This window comes from Oreochromis aureus, linkage group 4, assembly GCF_013358895.1.
Source record: "Oreochromis aureus strain Israel breed Guangdong linkage group 4, ZZ_aureus, whole genome shotgun sequence".
In the NCBI taxonomy this organism is placed as follows: Eukaryota; Metazoa; Chordata; class Actinopteri; order Cichliformes; family Cichlidae; genus Oreochromis; species Oreochromis aureus.
The window spans coordinates 14,676,999-14,694,921 of NC_052945.1; the positions used below are offsets into that span (position 1 = coordinate 14,676,999).

Genomic DNA, 17,923 nt, shown 5'->3' on the forward strand with positions numbered 1-17,923 from the left:
GAAGCAATTCGCACACATTCACATTCACTGACACGCATGCACATACTGCTGAATCATGCCAAAAAGGCCATTTGATCAGCGTCGAACCCGTGAGCGGTGACGTCCACTCCGACAGTATTCACACGCTCCCCTCTCTTCAGCACAAAAGGGCAGAACAACAATATTGTGGTGTCCACCGAGCGCCCACCCCCCAGTAAAAACAGTTCCGTGAGAGGAGGCTTGACCTACCTCTTCTCTCGCACATAAACACAAAGCCGAGTGTATTCTGACAGCTGCTGCCCGGGTGCCCTGTGGAGAACAGAAGGAGAGCTTTGAAGATCTTGACCTTCTGAAACAATAAAACGGCATCATCAAACACTCTCCTGAGACAGGCTGCTGACCCACGGATCCAAATGTCTGCTTGAGGTAATTCATATTAAACTGTAGGGATCACTTTGTGTTTGATTCTTGCAGGGGCACAGACATTGTTGATTTGAAGTGGTCCAATGCCCCTGACTGACAACATGTGGAGTTTACCACTGCTATTTGAATTATAATGCCTCCAATACTTTTATACTATGCTAACACGCTCTCAGACATGAATGGGTTACAGTGTATCCATCTGGACAAGAAGTTAGCTGGTCCTAAGTTGGAATTTCTCAATTTTGAATAATTAAAAACAATCAGTAACAATAAAAAAATGTAATTTCATTTAAATAAAGGTCAGTTAAATAGCATCAGAAAACTTTTAAAAAGTCATATTAATCTACCTTAATTAAACATCATATTTATCAGCTGGTTATCCCCATCCTGTCTACAGGGAGCACACCAGTGGGCCCCTACAGTTTGAAACCCACTGGGTTTTACCATCTCGACTCTTAGGACCACCTCCAAAGGGGAGAGCACCCCACTATGGGTTAAATACTCTCTGCCATTTGTTTTAGAACTTAAGCCTCTTGGATGAGAGGCAAAAGTCTTCTCAAACAAGAAGGAATCCAGTTGTCTTCTTTCTTAGAGTGTTCAAGACCATCTCCAACATAATGTGGACTTTGTATGTAATCCCTTTAGCAACAGAAAAGACATTTTGAAAGACATTTATTCAAACCAGATACTTCCGCACACCGACAGGTGTATCTGCAGAGTATCTGGAGGATCAACAACCAATTTTCTAGCCAGTTCCAGCCATCTGATCAGTTCCACCAGCACTGACTGTGACGCCAATGCTGCATAACTAGACAGCTAACAGCAACTATAAACAGATATATCAAGAATCTGTAAAAAAGAAATGAAACTTTGTACTGGTGGTTTTAATCTCTTTGTAGCTTGAGTTCAAGTGACTAATCGTGAATAATCATCGATTACGAAACCATGTGAGCAGGAGTTGGCTGCATACAGTCCTTGTTGAGAACAAAAGAGCGACTGTGTTTGCTTTGACATTTTACCTTTGACTGGCTTTTTAAAATTCATCTACATTTTTATTAAATGACTGGCACACAAAAATAGGAAGTCTTGAGTTGGACAACTGAATAAAGCTTTAAAAAGTATAACATTGCATCCACGGGGTAAGTGAGTAAGCTAGCCAATGGGTTCCCAGACTGCACAAGTTATTATATTATTTGGTGTTTATGCATATTAACCTGCAGTTTTAATGTAGAATAATTTAGTAATTTAGTAAGTTATAGCCTAAATGTTTGCAAAATGTGGCAGCCTCCAGTGACGATCACTGGCAATACTGTAACTCTGCTGAACTGCACAGTTGTAAACCAACTTGCTACACTTTAAAGTGCAAAATCAAAAGTGTGATCCATGGAAGTGTCATAATGGTTGTATGCAATATGAAAAGCAATGACTATGAACTTAAATGTCAAATAATCCTTTTTGCACTGGAAACTAATTGGACAAACGCAATTAATAATGTGTTAATTAGTAAGGTGCTGATGAGGGGTATTTGGTTATGCGTGGACAAGAGTAATCAAACTGTTCCCCTTTGGTTCCAGTTTTATTTGAGCTTGTTTAATACTTTGCATTCAAATATATGAACTGTCAATCTTCTTATTTGACTATTAGCAATAAAATGAATAAAAGATATCTCCCATAATCTAACATGTCCTGTAAAGTTCATTAAATGAAGCAGAATTTTTTACAGATTAATATTTTGGTAACAGATTACTAAAAAAAATATGTTTTTATGATGATACTTGTGGTATCTGTAATGGTAGACATCAGATACCATAAAGGGAAACATGACTTATCTTCAAGGTCAAGAGAAGACTTTTATTTCTCTATGATGGCATCAGAGGAAGCAAAGCTAATTACCACCTCAAGAGACAAGTCAGGTGGTGTTTTTGCAGCACAGCATGAGTCACAAGCTGAAATCATTGAAACACATCAGAAAGAAAAATCTGTTTGTGATGAAAAACATCAAGAAATGCATTACTGATCCCAGCTCAAATGTTCCACACACTAATGTTGTAGTTTAATTCTTAAGTCTTACCAAAAAAAGAAACCTGAACCAAAACAAGCCTTTGATCTTCTAACCCTACATTAGCATAACTGGCAAAAGGTGTTGCAGGGCAAAGATGCCAGCTGGGTCCCCTTGCTCATCGTGCGAAGGTCCGAAGGCCTTCTGTCTTTGACCACATGTTAATCTTTACAGGGCACTCAAGGAAGTGGTGTTGACAGGCTAGATTTGAGGTCAAGAGGGGGCCAAGGGTCAAGCACTTCCTGCTGACATGAAAGCACATCCAAGCACACCTTGCTCTCGGTATCTGTCGTCTGCCCCCTCACCATCTGTACCGACATAATCTGGGGCTCATCGTCCAAAACAAAAGCCATGTGTTAATTACCTTTGAAGGTGTAATGACTTCGGGGCCACAGCCGATCTTCATCTGGTTTCAAAGTGAGAGCCGGAGAACAGGTTACGCTTCAGACATGTTGCAGTTGTCCTTTGCCTACCTGCCCTGCCGTGCTTTCATTTGCTATGGTTTCCCATATCAAATCCAGAGGTGCATAACTGCTTCACTCTCACTTTGGTGCTCTTTTAAATAAGTAAATTAAGGAGAAATTTCTGAAACACGAGAAACAGGACTACACCTGTCCTCCAGATGTGACGGCATTCGCTTTGATGGAATTTCTCCTTGTTTTCCCGATGTTCGCACGGCGCACTTGAGGATTATTACTACTTTTTATGTACTTCCATTATTTTCCAGGTCTGAAGACCTACAGTGAAGAAAAAGGCAACACTTTTAGAGGAATCACTGAAAGTCTTCACATTTACTGGCTTCCCAAATGTTTTTTTCAGAGAGAGTCCATCTCCTAATTCCAGGAATTTGAATTATGAAAAGATCAAAAATGGACAGAGGCAGTGAATGTTGCTGGTAGCAATCTTCTCGTTAGTCATCACGTGATGACTGCGTGGGTAGAGCTTGAGTAACACTTTCTTCTTCCCACAAATGACCAACTTGTTTCTGAGAGGGAAGTGGGTGTTGTCTATTCCTGAACAGATACATCACCACGTTCTATAAAGGAAGGTGATGTTTTTCTACTATCCAACCCCAGGTGACCTCGAGACCAGAGATGAAATCATTTGTGGGATGACGCACACATTGCTTTTACAGGAAGTGGTTCTTGACCTCATTCAAATCGTACAGTGATACTTACACCTACCAGAGTTTGTAAGAGGATACATGCTCCTGCATCTGAATACATCAAAGGGTAATGGGGACTTGGCAGCCTCATTAGTTATGTTCTGTCTGTGCCACTTCAGCCGCTTGAAGATATGCAGCCATTTTCTCTCTGCTGAGAATAAACAAACTCTCTCTCTTTCTAATCCTTTGAAATGCTTTTTTTCCTTTCCTTTTGAAAATCCTAAACTCTAGTTTCCAGTCTCAGGATGGTCAGAGGAGCTCACACACCTTGATCTTCATGACATCTACAGGAGAGTTCCTGTGATGTGGGGAGTAGAGCCAGTCTGCTCCACAGACCTACAGGTGAACACAGACAGTGGTCCTGTGAAGCTGACGCTGGGCAGAGAGGCAATGCTGCTGGTTTGGAGAAAGAGGCTATAAATATCCACCTCACGCAGCAGTTTCCTCGGTTTCCTCCAAAAGCAAACACTTCAGATTCTACCTTGTAATTTATCACTGCTCTCTCTCGCTCTCTCTGCCACCGAGGGAAAATCTCGGTCGGGAAAACTTGAATGATTGCGTTGTGAAGCGTTGTTTTTGTTTTTCACGTTTCATTTTGTCTCTTTGCGCCGCCTGCGTGTATAAACTGCACTGGTTTTGCGAGAATCACAAAGTAGTAGTGCTACTTCACATCTTTTTTTGTTCTGCCAGGTTGGGAAAAATCTTAAGGGAAGTGCCTCACAGTACAAACAGCGTACTGTTAGCTTGGATTATAAATACTCGATGTATGCCACACGCAGTAATGTGTGCCTCAGATGTGTGTTTCTTTCATTCTAAAAGTAAGGGTGTAAAGGCGGGGATGATGATTTCAGATTCCTGGGAGAACATTCCCAGGCCTGGAAGAGTCCATGGAAAGTAATCAAGTAGCAGAGTGATGTCATTCTGATGAAAGGCAGCTTGTCAGACAGTTGGCGACTAGGGGTGCTCTTTGGCATCGGCCGCAACCCGCTTTACACCGAAATATGACATCAAAGCAGGTACCAGTCCAGGCCAAGAGGCTGGCACTGATCATTGTCTTCTTTGATTACAGTAGCCTCATCTTCGTGGCGAGAGGATAAAAGAAAACGGCTGCTTGGTGTTAAAAGAGTGTCAGAAATAATGAGCCATGTATCATGTGCTAATGGTGTCCCAGTGGTTCAGTGGACTGTTTAGTCAGAAGATGGGCTGATTGTCTCAGACATGAAAATCTGGTCCAAAATTACCCTTAAGACTTTTTTTTTTTTTTAATCAATGCCCTCCAAACTGGCATTACCGGTTTTTCACAAATCAGATTTATGTTGCATGTCAACAGCTCTTTCTCTTTGATATTTTTAATCCGTCATAAAACCCAGATTAAACAAATAATTATGGGGATTCTCAAGTCTTCCTGCCCGGCTGCTTTAAAGTCTGCATCTTAAAAAAAAAACAGCTACAAATGCAGCTCTCACATAACTGAATAACGACCATGTTTTACAACAGGGTGTGGACTTCAAAAGAATTTCCCCATAGAGAATACCAGGTTAAGGGACGGAAAGTGAATAATGTGTTGTGGCTCTACTGTCATGACCTGTAATAAGGGCTTTTCCATGTCCTTTGGCACAACTGTGGCATAAATAAACATTTCCGAGACTAAAGGGCCTGATTCTCCTTCTGTCTCGCTCGAGAGGAGAATAGGCGCAGGGGCAGGAGGGCTGCCGCCTCTCTGATGATAATAATAGCAGGTCTCGAATGGTAATTGGTCTGCGTTCCCTCCTCCGTCACTACCAGGTAGAGGGCATTGAAAAGGGTGATTCAGGCACGAGGCATGAGTGGAAAACTCCTGGAGGAAGGCCGCACGCTCGAGCACCGGTACCTCCGACACAACCTGGTCCACCTCAGTCATCCTCCAGCACACATTCCTACACACATGCAGACGCCGAGACGCGAAACACGCATGTGCACCCGCCCTGACAAACGCAAACATCCGTCTTGCTTAGTATGAATGACGTGACAGAAATGTATAGAGGCAACAGCAGCTACTTTGTGACCGTCACTCAGATGAAAGATGAATAACAAGCAGCTGACCTGTCAGTTGAACTATTTGATTACCCCTCGGTGCCAGAGAGACCCCAAACACAAGCTGTCCTATCTTGAAAGAGTTCATTTTTATCAAACAGGGCATCATCTGTAACCAATAGACCGCCTCCTCTTACAAAATGAGAGCCTGCTCGACAGATGTCTCCTGCCTCTCTTACTCTCTTACTCCCCATTTACATTCACATCTTAGATGGCACCTCTTGACTTAAGTCGAGATCAAGGTTGTTTACCGATTGTCTGGGTAATATCAGGAACATGTGGTGAGGGTACATGAAAGGAACTCCACAGTGTGTTAACACCCAAAAAACCTCTGTACATGTTTGTTTTGGGTTTTAAACAATAGCTTCAACATGAAATTAAGGGGGCCTGCTTCCGGAGGTTTGCCTCAAGGTGACACAGAACAGAAGCCGAGGCTGAAAGCGTTTTTGCAGGGGCGCGATGTCAAAGCCCTCTAGCATTACAGTCATATCAACTTATAAGTGAAGCTGTCGTGAAATCTACATATTTGCATAAAAAAAACATTCAATATTAGTCTTCTTTTTAAGTACATGTCTCCTCAATGATAAGCACCTAAAGGAAATTTCCATATCTGGTGTCATATTACTGGCAGGATGAAAAATTAAGAGTCATTACTACAATATATACAGATCTGCTGAAGGGTCTGTCAGCTTTTCAGCTAATTCGTAACACATGAACAAATTTCTAGTTCTCCTTCTGTCATCTTTTATTAGCAGATTTCTGCACATAAACACTTTGTGGCTTAATAGCACTAAGTCATAAGCTTTGCTATTGTGACCTTGGTGGAATTTAGTACTTTGGTTCAGTCCCACAATGCCCGACCTGCCATCATGTGTTTTATACTGGTGCTGTGTAGTTTGTGTGTGGGAATTTAAAGAAACTCTTCTATGAAATATAAAAGTTTTATAGATGGCGATCTCTCCTTTGTTCTCCTGATGAGGACCTCCACCTGTTTCTGATGATGTGAGCCAGAGCATGTCCCTTTCAAAAGGCTGATCCCTCCTGATCTCTTTGATGTAACCTGACCTAACAGTTCCAACTAGCAGGATTTGATGATCGCGGATGGATCCTCGACAACAGCATGTGCGAATCAAAACTACCCAGCGAGGCGAGATGGACGACGGGAATGTGTGAGCAGAACTGGCAGGCTGTGTAGACAGACGGGGCTATGATGTGTATAAACACTAGGCAGGCAATGGTCACATGATCAATGCTGCCAGCCCAGACTTAAGCAGTAAAACCTGTGGATCTGTGAGGGCACATGCAACTGATCGGAGATGAAAGACAGGCTTTGACTTTCACAGGAGGCCTGGGGTTGGGGTGGGGGCTACGGGGGCACTTCTGAGGGACTGCCATCAGAACTGCTGGGTCATTTTCAAATGACCTAATTCTAGGATTAATCCATTCAAAATTTGTGTCTATGCTACACAAAGAGAATGGGAGGCAAGGAAAAAGGGAGAGAGAGAATTACAAGTGAAAGCCAGAAGAGCTTAATACTCGGAGTTCAAACAAGGTACTTAGCAGAGAACAAGCCACCGTGCACCAACAGTAGCAGGACTGCCCGATGTTTCAAAGTTTGTCTCCGGCACTCGAGTTGTTTTGTTCAAATTAAATGAGAAAGCCTTTACGTTCGCTCTTTGAAGCTACAGATTTCTACCCTCAAAGTGAGAGCATCTGCAGCTCTCACTTCTTCAGTCAGACGATGCTTCACCACCAGGGCATCTCCTCACGTTAGAGAGTGTGTCAGGGGCCGACGTCCATCTGCGAGTGATTTAAGGGTTACATTTTTGAGAATGACGTGTGATAAAACAGGGCGGTATGGGTCAAAGTGACTGGGCTCAGTCTGTGACAGAGCCTCTTCTCCTGGGCCCTACCACATGTTTTAATCTATACAAGCCTCTGTTTGAAGTTCCCAATTAATACCATCCGTCCTGGTGGTGACTTCATATCAATCTTACCTGGCTCAAAACAGTTTGACATTCTTTCGGCACGCTGATTAACCATGGGGCTACAGTGAGCGGGAGGCTCTCTCTGAGAGGATGTCAAGCTGTTTCAGACTGATGGTGTTCTGTGTTTTACGTCTACCTGATCCATCTAACTTGTCCACTTTATTTCAACTTTATTTCAGCAGGTTTTTTTTTTATTTTTTATTTTTCAGAGAGTACTTTCTTAAAAGTTACACAAATGAAACTATCTATTGCAAAGTCTATAATGTGAAAAAAGAACTATTTGGCAACACGGAGGTTCCAGTGTGGTCACAATTTGACCAGCCAGTTTCCAGGCAGTTACAGCCCTCTCTCGGCAATGCGTCGTAATAAGTCTTGGAGTTCTCTTTTCTACTTCAGAGCTCTTGCCTTCGTGGATTGTTATGAAAATTGTGATGAGTTGATATGAGGAGATTCTATTAAAAACACAGGCTTATCCTAATCCTGCTCCCACAAAGCTGATATGGCACTAATCAATAAGCTATCTAAGGCTAGAGTTCACATCAGAACTCTTGTGGGCATGACAAAAAGTGGTGTAGCGTCACAAAAATACCATTGGTGAAAATAAATATAAAAGTGTTGTTAAAAATTTTCGCTGGACTTTAGAAATCCCTGCAATGTCCTGCCCTGTAAAACTAAACTGAATTTCCAATGAGCTCAAGTCAAAAAGACAAACGTCACCAAAACACCATCATGAAGTCTCACTTTGATGAATGATCCCTTTTGCCCTGTGGGCTACACTTTAACTTAAATGTGTCCTTAAAATGAGAGGTTGTTCAAGGGAAGCCTACCTCAACTGTAACGAGGCATTCCTGTGTTAAAAAGCTGGCTTCCCATCAGGATGCTCTGCTCGACTTAAAATATACAGTAGAGCAGGAAAGTTTGGAAGAGACTGAAGTGGGAGGGAGGAGGTGAAAAGAGGGGGAGAAAGAGTGATGGTTGCTTTGATCTTTTGGAGGCCCCATCTGGATAAAAAGGGGGTTGGGCGGGGGGAGAAGTGTCTAAGTCCCTTTTTCTAAACCTAAAGCAAAACGTGAGCAACTCAACTAGTCAGAACTGGAATTGATTTTTTTTTAAATTTTTTAAGAGGTCTGCAGTTTTCTTTCCCAGGTGGGGTGGGGAGTAGCGATAACAGACGGTGCTCTGTGAAAAATGATCAACTTTTGCTTTTAAGTTACATTTAAAAGTGTTGAAAAATAATAATAATAAAAAAATTATAATAGGTAAACTCTTAAAAATAACCTGGCTAAATACTGATGCGACTCTGCCAGTTTATGTTTTGTTTTTTTCAAGCAAGTGTGCAACAAGATGCATATTCTCACTTCATAAATTTGTGGTGGAATGGGAAATGGGCATTTCAAGGCCAATAAAAGCCACCACATCAAATAAAACATTGCAGATCAAAAGAACCAACGCATGGATATTTTTTTTCCCTCTATAAATTAAGGGGGGTAGTCTGCCAGGCTTGATCATGCCCTGAGTCCTGCCCCGCTCCTGTGATTGGCTGGACGGTCACACAAGGGGGGAAAGTTTGAATAAAAAACAAGCGCATGGCACCAGTGTTGTCGTTCAAGCTTGTGTGCTTGGTCCAGAAGGGCTTAAGTTGTACCAGACAGACGAGGAAAGAGTTGTAGGCGCACTCGTGAAAGAAAACAAAAATTAAGCCTGAAAGTATTTCCAGATATTTCAGCGGGTGACTACAAGTGGTCTCAGAGGACTTTTGATTTTACCTGACATTTAAGTTGTCTCTTTTGGAAGCTGACAAGTGTTGTTTTTTTGTTTTTGTTTTTTTTAACTGAGAATTTGGAGAAAGGACGTCAAAAAGATGACACTGATCAGAGTGGTTTCATCAGTGCTGCTGCTGGTACTGATGCAGTCCGGAGCTCTTTGCGCACGGAGGTTTCGGGGTGGCCGCAACCCACAACCGCGACGCTCACCGCCTCCTCCCACATACCGGGCAGACCGGGGTGATACCACCGAGAGCTTCCCTCTGGATTTCACCGCGGTGGAAGAGAACATGGATAACTTCATGACACAAGTGAAGAACCTTGCGCAGTCCCTTTACCCCTGTTCGGCGCAAAAGCTTGACTACGACATGAGGCTGAACTTTTTGGAGAACACATCAGTCACCTGCAACGACGGCAGTCCTGCGGGGTACGTAACAACTGACCGTAAACATGTATGAGGTTACTGTCAAGTCAAAAAGAGGCCAGCTGGGCTAGTAGGAGCTGTTATTTTGCCTCAAGAGTGCTTCAGCAGGACTCATCCGTCCTGCTGGTCATTAAAGTAACCCACATGTATCTGGCCTGAGGAGAAAGTCCATCTCCGTTGATTTTCTCAGTATTTGGAGTGCTGAATCGCGCATTTTATTTTCATTTTCGATCAAGAACCATATAAATGTTTTTTAAACATATTAAAAATATATACAAATAAAAAAAGAATAAATGGCAAAAACATGTCCTGATGCCTCAGTCAGAGTAAAAGATAGACAGCTGCTTTGCGTCAGTGAAGCGTGAAATATGCGGAGAGCCACATGGCCTATGCTTCATTTCCTTTGCTCCAAATTAGAATGCAGGTTTTGCGCTGCAGAGTTTCGATTTAACTTTTTAGACCCCCGCCCATCTCTGTCCGTCTTTCTCTGATGAGTACTCGGATGGTTGACCTGTTCGACTTTCAGGGTGGATGCTGTAAAATATCCATAAAAATACAGTAGATTTTTAACTACATTTTTATAGAAGGTTAGATTAGATTTTTTTTCAATGGTTTCTATTGTTAATAATATTGTGAAGCAAAAAATTCATTGTGAAAAAAACAACAACAACTCTACTAAAGAGGAATAAATCGTGCTGCTAAAACAGTAAACGCCAAATTTAGTCCCTCCTACTCTGAAATACAAAAGGCATACAGACTCTGTTTTCAATGTAGTTACAAGAAGACAAATTGTGGGTTAAAGGTCAGCGGCACAGATCGGTGTATAGCTGTAGAAGGTGTAATGTCTCATGTCTGTCCGCACATTATGCTGCATCACAAGAGAATGCTGAAACGTTATACACAACTACACGCATACTCATTATTCACTGCTGTAAAGCATGTTGTGTAGTCGTGAATAATTTGGTTGTCGTTCTGGTTTGTTTGCCGCAGTGCATGGGAACTGATCAGAGAGGACGTTGGTGACTGAAACGTGTTTGTGATATATGTGACTGAGCAGAGGGAGCTGTGCGTTACACCGCGGCTCCTGGCTCTGTAAAGCTTGGGGAGGAGCGCACGCAGGGAACAGTTACAGGCACAATGCCTTTCATTCACTGTGGCTGTTATCAGCTGGGATGCTAATCCATCTATTGTTACAGTTACACGGATATTCATAAGTATGTAACGTAAAAGGGAAAAAAAAAGTTACTAGAGCAAGTTACTAGGAGGTGAGAGGGTTTTTCAGCTCTTGGAAACTTGTTTAAATAGGTGGATTGACACAACAGCTCTCATTTGTTTGTTCAGCTTGTCAATTCTGGCTTTAGTATGTTTGATGGAAATAAGAGTGAGCTGCCTACATCACTGAATAATAATAGTTAAAACATTAAGCGCAGCCAAAGTGTGATTCAGTGTCTGAGTTATAGGCTCAGAGCTTCAGCCAAGTCTGTTTGCCTTAAAGTCACTGAATTGTGTTTGGCAATCTTTTGAGTTGAGTCACTGGTAAAATAAAGCAGATATTCAGTGAAATGGGGGGAAAAAAGGCATCAACATCACAGAAGCACATTCAGAAGCCTCTTGTTTCTGCAGCAAATGCTACTTTACACACCCAAAATATTTAATTTTCCTTATGTTTCTGTGTTTTTTGTTGAATAAAAGATGAGGATGTTTTGGTTAGGACTGCACCCTAAAGCATGGGTGCATTGCCCTCTTCTGGACTGACAGCAGATATCTCCGATATTCCAAGATAGGTTTCTTACAATCTTAGAGCAGCTATAGCTCAGAGTCAGTGTCTAAGTGCATTCTAAGGGAGTTAAATTGGACTTATGCGGGTTTGTTGGCACCTACTGCACCTGAGCAAAAGAGTTTTACTTCCTATCATGCCATTACTTTGGATGGCAGCCTTGGTTTTATCCACGTTTTATGACATTGTGCTCAGATTGAAGAGATGATGGTACGTTGCTTATTATGGAAAAATACCATCTACTGGAATCTACAGTGGAACCAGGATATGGGAGAGGATGATGTTTATCTCCTTTTCGATCACTGTATCAGTGTTTGAAGTACAGCGTGTACACACAGCATCATTGCTTTCATCCGTGGCACCTTTTTGAGATTAGCATCAAGTTCGGGGCATCCTTGTTTGTATTACTGATGATGCGATGTGTGTATTTTACGCTTGGGTGCAAGCACTGATGTAGAAACAATGGCCACATTATCTTTCAGTGTCTATTTCTTTCTCCATAAGAAAGTCTCAAACCTGTGGGCCAAGACGTTCATGCAGGCAGCGTAAAACAAAACTTGAGGAATTTAGAATCATATACACACATTGTTTAAACTCAGCCATGCCTATTATCGTGTGCTCAGTTTGTTTTTTTTACTTCATTCTTTGGTTCTTGTAGGTACTACCTAAAAGAATCTCGAGGCAGCAGACGGTGGTTGATATTTTTAGAAGGTTGGTATTTTGGACTAAACTGATTCACCTCAACACACTTCTCATTTCACGTCCAATTATACCAAAAAAATCACATGTGAAATGATCGTTCCTCTGTTTTTTTATTGGTATATATGCATGCAGGTGGCTGGTACTGCTTCAACAAGGAAAACTGTGATAGCCGATATGAGACCATGAGAAGGTTAATGAGCTCCTCCAAGTGGCCCCAGACTAAAACAGGTGAGCCTTTCCATCAGCCCCACTGTTACTCCACCCGTGGCTCCTGACCACAAGGTGAAAAGCATACCTGCTTTTAATGCCTCAGCAATTAAAAGGATGGGATGCATCTGTGCTCATTTACAGTGTTATTGAAACTGACACCCGGTCATAATGTTGCTACGGTGTAGGGCTACCTGGCGCCCACCACTAAAGGAAGAGAGACGCCTCTCTCTCCCTTGTTGCACTGTAATAACTGTAATCCATGTGGTAATGATGATGAGTAAGAAGAGGATGTGTCTCAGGGAGCCAGAATGGCTAATGATACACGTCGGTCTGTCTCTGCAGGCACAGGGATCCTGTCTCCACTCCCTGAGGAAAACCCTCACTGGTGGAACGCCAACATGGTGTAAGTTGCCCTTTGCGCTCATTGATGCCCAATTTTTAATCACAAGTGGCATTTTAAATGTTACGTTTGTTGTGTAGGTTTGTGCCCTACTGCTCCAGTGATGTTTGGAGTGGTGCTACAGCCAAAACAGATCAAAGTAAGAGACACCACTAAAGTCTCAAAATCTTGACATGTTTTTGCCCTGAAAGAAGAGTTGTTTAGTTTCCTTGTCTCTCTGTTGTACACAGGTGGTTATGCCTTCATGGGCTCACTCATTATTCAGGAGGTTGTGAAGGACCTGCTGAAAAAAGGTCTGGAAAATGCCAAAGTCCTCCTCTTAGCAGGAAGCAGGTGTGTTCACGTGTAAACCTTTTGCCCGGGGTTTTATATTGAAAAGCTTCTGCACCTCATTCTTACTGATGTATGTGTACTGATGAAAATATATAATGTTTTTGTGTGTAGTGCGGGCGGTACCGGCGTTCTTCTGAATGTTGACCGCGTGGCAGAGCTGCTGGAGGGACTGGGCCACACTGCGATACAAGTGCGAGGCCTTTCTGATTCTGGCTGGTTCCTGGACAATAAGCAGTACCACTGCACTGACTGTGTGGACACTACCAGCTGTGCCCCCACTGAGACCATCAAGAGAGGCATCAAGTATGGGATTTCTTTCAGTTTAGTTTTATTTATTTCATACCAATATTTATCTCAAGATACAGATTCCTATGAAATTATAGATAGAAGTCCCAACAATAAGACAATAATAGCAAGCACTGCTGGCTGTGGCTGGCTGCTGTGGCTGGCTGGGGGGAACAAACAAAAAATGCGACAAAGCACAATCTCTAGGAGAGAGACGATGACATGGATAAGTCGCATATAAAGGCACCGGGAGTGAAAAAGCACATCATGCACGAGCCCAAGCAGTCTGAGCCTCAAGCAGCCGAACTAAGGAATATTTCAGTGTCACCTCGTGCGTTTAACTACAAGCATTATTAAAAAGAAAAGCATTAAGTCTAGACATTAAACTGAGATCACCAGGTTGCTACTTTACCCATCATATCCTATCTGTGTATGTTTCTGTTAGGTACTGGGGAGGGATGGTACCAGAGCGGTGCAAACAAGCCCATGAAGGAGAAGAGTGGAACTGCTTTTTTGGATACAGAGTCTTCCCGTCTATAAAAAGTGGGTTTATGATCTATGTGGATACAACTAAATGTGCATTGTGATGTGATCTACACATAATCAAATTGTCTGGCTGATTTTTTCATTTTCCCTGAGCAGGCCCTGTCTTTGTGGTCCAGTGGCTGTTTGATGAGGCTCAGTTGACAGTGGACAACATTCAGCTGACAGGTCAGCCTGTGCAGGAGGGCCAGTGGCGCTACATCCAAAACTTGGGCACTGAGCTGAGGAACACACTCAAAGATGTCCCGTAAGGCCATGCATCTGGATTTCAGGTGGAAAATTTACAAAGAATTATTGCAAAGACTTTTACTGATTACTGTTTTTTTCTGTTGTTTTTTCTTTAGGGCTATGTTTGCTCCAGCATGTTTATCGCATGAAGTTATCACCAGAAAGTGGGTATTATTCATTTTCAAAAGGCCTCTTCCTCGCTGTACGATTTTCTACCTGTGTGCTGACAGCGCCCTCTTGTGTTGTGTTCTAGCTATTGGATTGATGTGCAGGTTAAAGGCACTTCCTTGCCCAGAGCGCTGCACTGCTGGGACCGCAGCCTCCATGACAACAGGAACAACAAGGCTCCGCCTAAAGGCTGTCCTGTGCATTTGATTGACAGCTGCCCGTGGCCACACTGCAACCCCACCTGCCCCACCATCCGAGATCAGTTCACAGGGCAGGAGATGAATGTCATTCAGTTCCTCATGCATATGGGCTTTGATGTGCAGAAGATGGCCCAGCAGCAGGGAATGGACCCCAGCAAGCTACTGGGCATGCTCAGCAGCGGCAGCTAAAGGGACACAAACAAACAGGCATTATCTCAACGCTAAACTAAGCAGAGTTGGCTGGCTGGTCTCTCTGGCCAGTCTTCCAAGCCTGATACCTCCAACTACCCCTCCATCTTCACAACCCATTCTACCTATAATGAATTTCCTCTGACCTCCTGTTTACTTTACTCCAAACCTCAGTCAGTGCAGGGACTTTGACCTTGTCCCACAATCCCTTTTCTCCCATCTGGTGACAAGTACTGTGGCAACATACCACAATGACAAGGCACAACTCTTTGCGACTCACCATTTAAATTATATTTTGCTTTGTAAAAGAAAATATCATGAATGTAATCCAGTTTTAAGGATGCTCACTGATGTTTTGTTTTTATGTTTGTCCTTCCATATAGTTTAAATTTAGTCATTGCCACAGTGACATAGGGATGCTGTTTTTGTTAAGTAGCCATTATGAGACTGTTATCAGTGCAATTGGGCCCTAGCATTTTTCTGTAATTGGAACTCTCATCGCAAAAATAACTGACACCAAGGCAGATACAGGAAAATATGATAAGTGCGCTAAGTGCTGAATCAGAAAGGAGATATTTTTTTAATTTACCTCTAAAAAAATAAAAGCATAAACAATAGCGGGAGAAAGACAACTGACACTGATGCTCTAATAAACTCATAGCAAAAGACTGTCAGTTAGAATTACCCTGTTTGAACTAAACAGGCACAAACCATGTGTTATTCCTGCTAATGAAAGTAATGCAATAAGACATAATGTTCCTATAGCTGTAACTCTCGCCCTTGATAGCGTCTACACCAAACTGGTATATTTTAAGATGTCAGAATGTCCCCTTTAGTCGTTTTACAACCCTAACTGTGGTGCTAAAGTGGATCTGGAATCAGTTTAATGTCTATACATAGTTATACAAAAACCACAGTGCCATCACATCTAAGCTATACCTCTTATGCACAGGCCGCATCATCATGACAAGACTGTTCAAACACTCATGTTAGGTCACCTCAGTAGATCAGCAATCCTCAAATCAATGCAATGAACATTTAAAGGGAGACAAATATTGTGTATTGTATTTTTTGAGTATATGTATAGGCTCTTTCAAGTGTTCGCTATTGTAACTCCCTTCTTATTATTTTCTCATAGAGATCACTTTATAATATAATGACAATGTTGTATGTAATGATGTCTTTATAAATGATGTTTTTAAAGGGCCTCTATTTCGCATCACACCAGAAAAGGAAAAGTATTACTAATTGTAATTTTATTCTGTAACATATTTTTTAACAGGAAAAAAAACTCAAGCTACATTGGTAATTTACATATTTATTTTGTTATGTAAATCATATTTATAAGTGCTATTTTCACAGAGAAGTGATTCTTTGTAAATTGTAAATACATTGCTGTTTTTCTCTTTGTGTTGACTGCATGTCTTTGTATCAGACCAGAAGAAAAGACACATAACATAATATACTACAAGATAAATATTTTCTGCAGTCTTGTGATTATTACTTCTATAAGGCCTACTAAAACGGTATTATTAATGTGTAGAAGATGTGGCATTACTATACTAAACTATTCCTAAAGTCAGCGACTGATCACCTTCAAGAAATGTGGTTATCACCTAAAATAAGAGAAATGTTTTAGAGTAAGTGAAGTGATCTGGTGGATAAAAAAGAAAATAACCCTTTCATTATAAGTTCTGCAGACCAAAAGGTTCTACAAGCTAACCAAGTCTCTTTTAAGATACCTGAATAAAAGTTGTGCAAATGATGCAAAAGTATATCATCATAAACTCTGCACCATGTGGCTCTTATCCTGCTGTGTATTTGAGCCTAGTGCAGTGTGTTTATGCTACCTGCGCTGCACACATCACAATTTAGCTTTTGTTCACACATACACTCACAGTGTGATGGTATCTACCACGCAAGGGCCTGACCTAAACATCAGGAGTAGACTGGTGCCTTACTTACAGTTCAGCAGTTCATGGGCAGGACAACCTGGGCATCAAACCACTAATTCACTTTTGCTCCTGAGCCACAGCTATCTTTACACATGCTTATCAGCATCTAAATGTTCTCTCCAAATTATTTAAGCATAAAAACCTTCCTCAGAATAACCCCAACTTGTCCTCCCATGGCACGTCCATCACAGACCAAAAACTTATTTTGAGAAAAATAAATTCACACCCTACTGGAAGTAATTAAAGTTAGCAATCTTAGAAAGGCATACCGCTTTGATCTTTCAGAATGAAGACCAACAGAAAACTCTGTATAACTCACATCCTAAAAATTTGACAATTAAATAACACGTTAAATAATATATTCACAAACACAGTAACACATGTAGGTTTTAAAGTAGATATGTAAAAATGAACATTATTGTACAGGAGTTAATATGCACTATTGCAAAAAATAATACTGTACTTTAGAAAGTTTATTGATAAAAAAAAAAGCATAATAATGATGCTTTTGGGGATAGCTTGTGGGGATAGGTTAATTGGATAATCCAAATTGTCACTAGGTGTGAATGTGCGAGTGAATGTGAGAGTCAATGGTTGTCTGTCCCTGTGTGTTGGCCCTGCGACAGACTGGTGACCTCTCCTGGGTGTACCCCGCCTCTCGCCCTATGACAGCTGGGATAGGCTCCAGCGCCCCCCGCGACCCTGAAAAGGATAAGCGGAAGCGAATGGATGGATGGATGATGCTTTTTGTTTTACTGTTTTACATTACTGCTAAAAATTTAGTAGCTTTACTGTATTAATACAGAAATACATAGTAGCTGCTGCCAGTAAAGAACTTTAATTTGAAATTTGTGCTGATAACCCAGAGATGGGTTTGTTTGGTTGGTTTTTTAAGTATTATTGTTCTTAGCCCTGTGAGAAAAATAAATGCTGCTTTGAACTTGAAACTGAAAATAACTCATTTTATAAGTAGTTTGCAGTTATGTATGCAGTAAGCAGTTATGAGTATTTAAGTTTGCAATATTCTAATTAAAGAAATGCATATACATGCATATACAT

General features: G+C 41.6%; 1 protein-coding gene across 1 annotated transcript; it reads left to right on the forward strand.

Moving 5' to 3' along the window:
* The first annotated feature begins 9,304 nt into the window (after positions 1 to 9,304).
* Positions 9,305 to 16,391, forward strand: notum1a (notum, palmitoleoyl-protein carboxylesterase a). The gene is made up of 11 exons (XM_031746027.2): positions 9,305 to 9,877; positions 12,310 to 12,362; positions 12,486 to 12,581; positions 12,906 to 12,966; positions 13,044 to 13,102; positions 13,194 to 13,296; positions 13,408 to 13,599; positions 14,027 to 14,124; positions 14,224 to 14,371; positions 14,469 to 14,516; positions 14,606 to 16,391. The coding sequence occupies exons 1-11, from the start codon at positions 9,549 to 9,551 to the stop codon at positions 14,907 to 14,909; spliced, it is 1,491 nt and encodes a 496-aa protein (XP_031601887.1). The 5' UTR covers positions 9,305 to 9,548; the 3' UTR covers positions 14,910 to 16,391.
* Positions 16,392 to 17,923: the final 1,532 nt, after the last annotated feature.

Coding starts and splice junctions, on each gene's coding strand:
- notum1a (XM_031746027.2), top strand. CDS start 9,549: ATGACACTGATCAGAGTGGTTTCATCAGTGCTGCTGCTGGTACTGATG. Junction 12,363..12,485: donor GTGGTTGATATTTTTAGAAG/GTTGGTATTTTG, acceptor ATATGCATGCAG/GTGGCTGGTACTGCTTCAAC. Junction 14,517..14,605: donor CATGAAGTTATCACCAGAAA/GTGGGTATTATT, acceptor GTTGTGTTCTAG/CTATTGGATTGATGTGCAGG.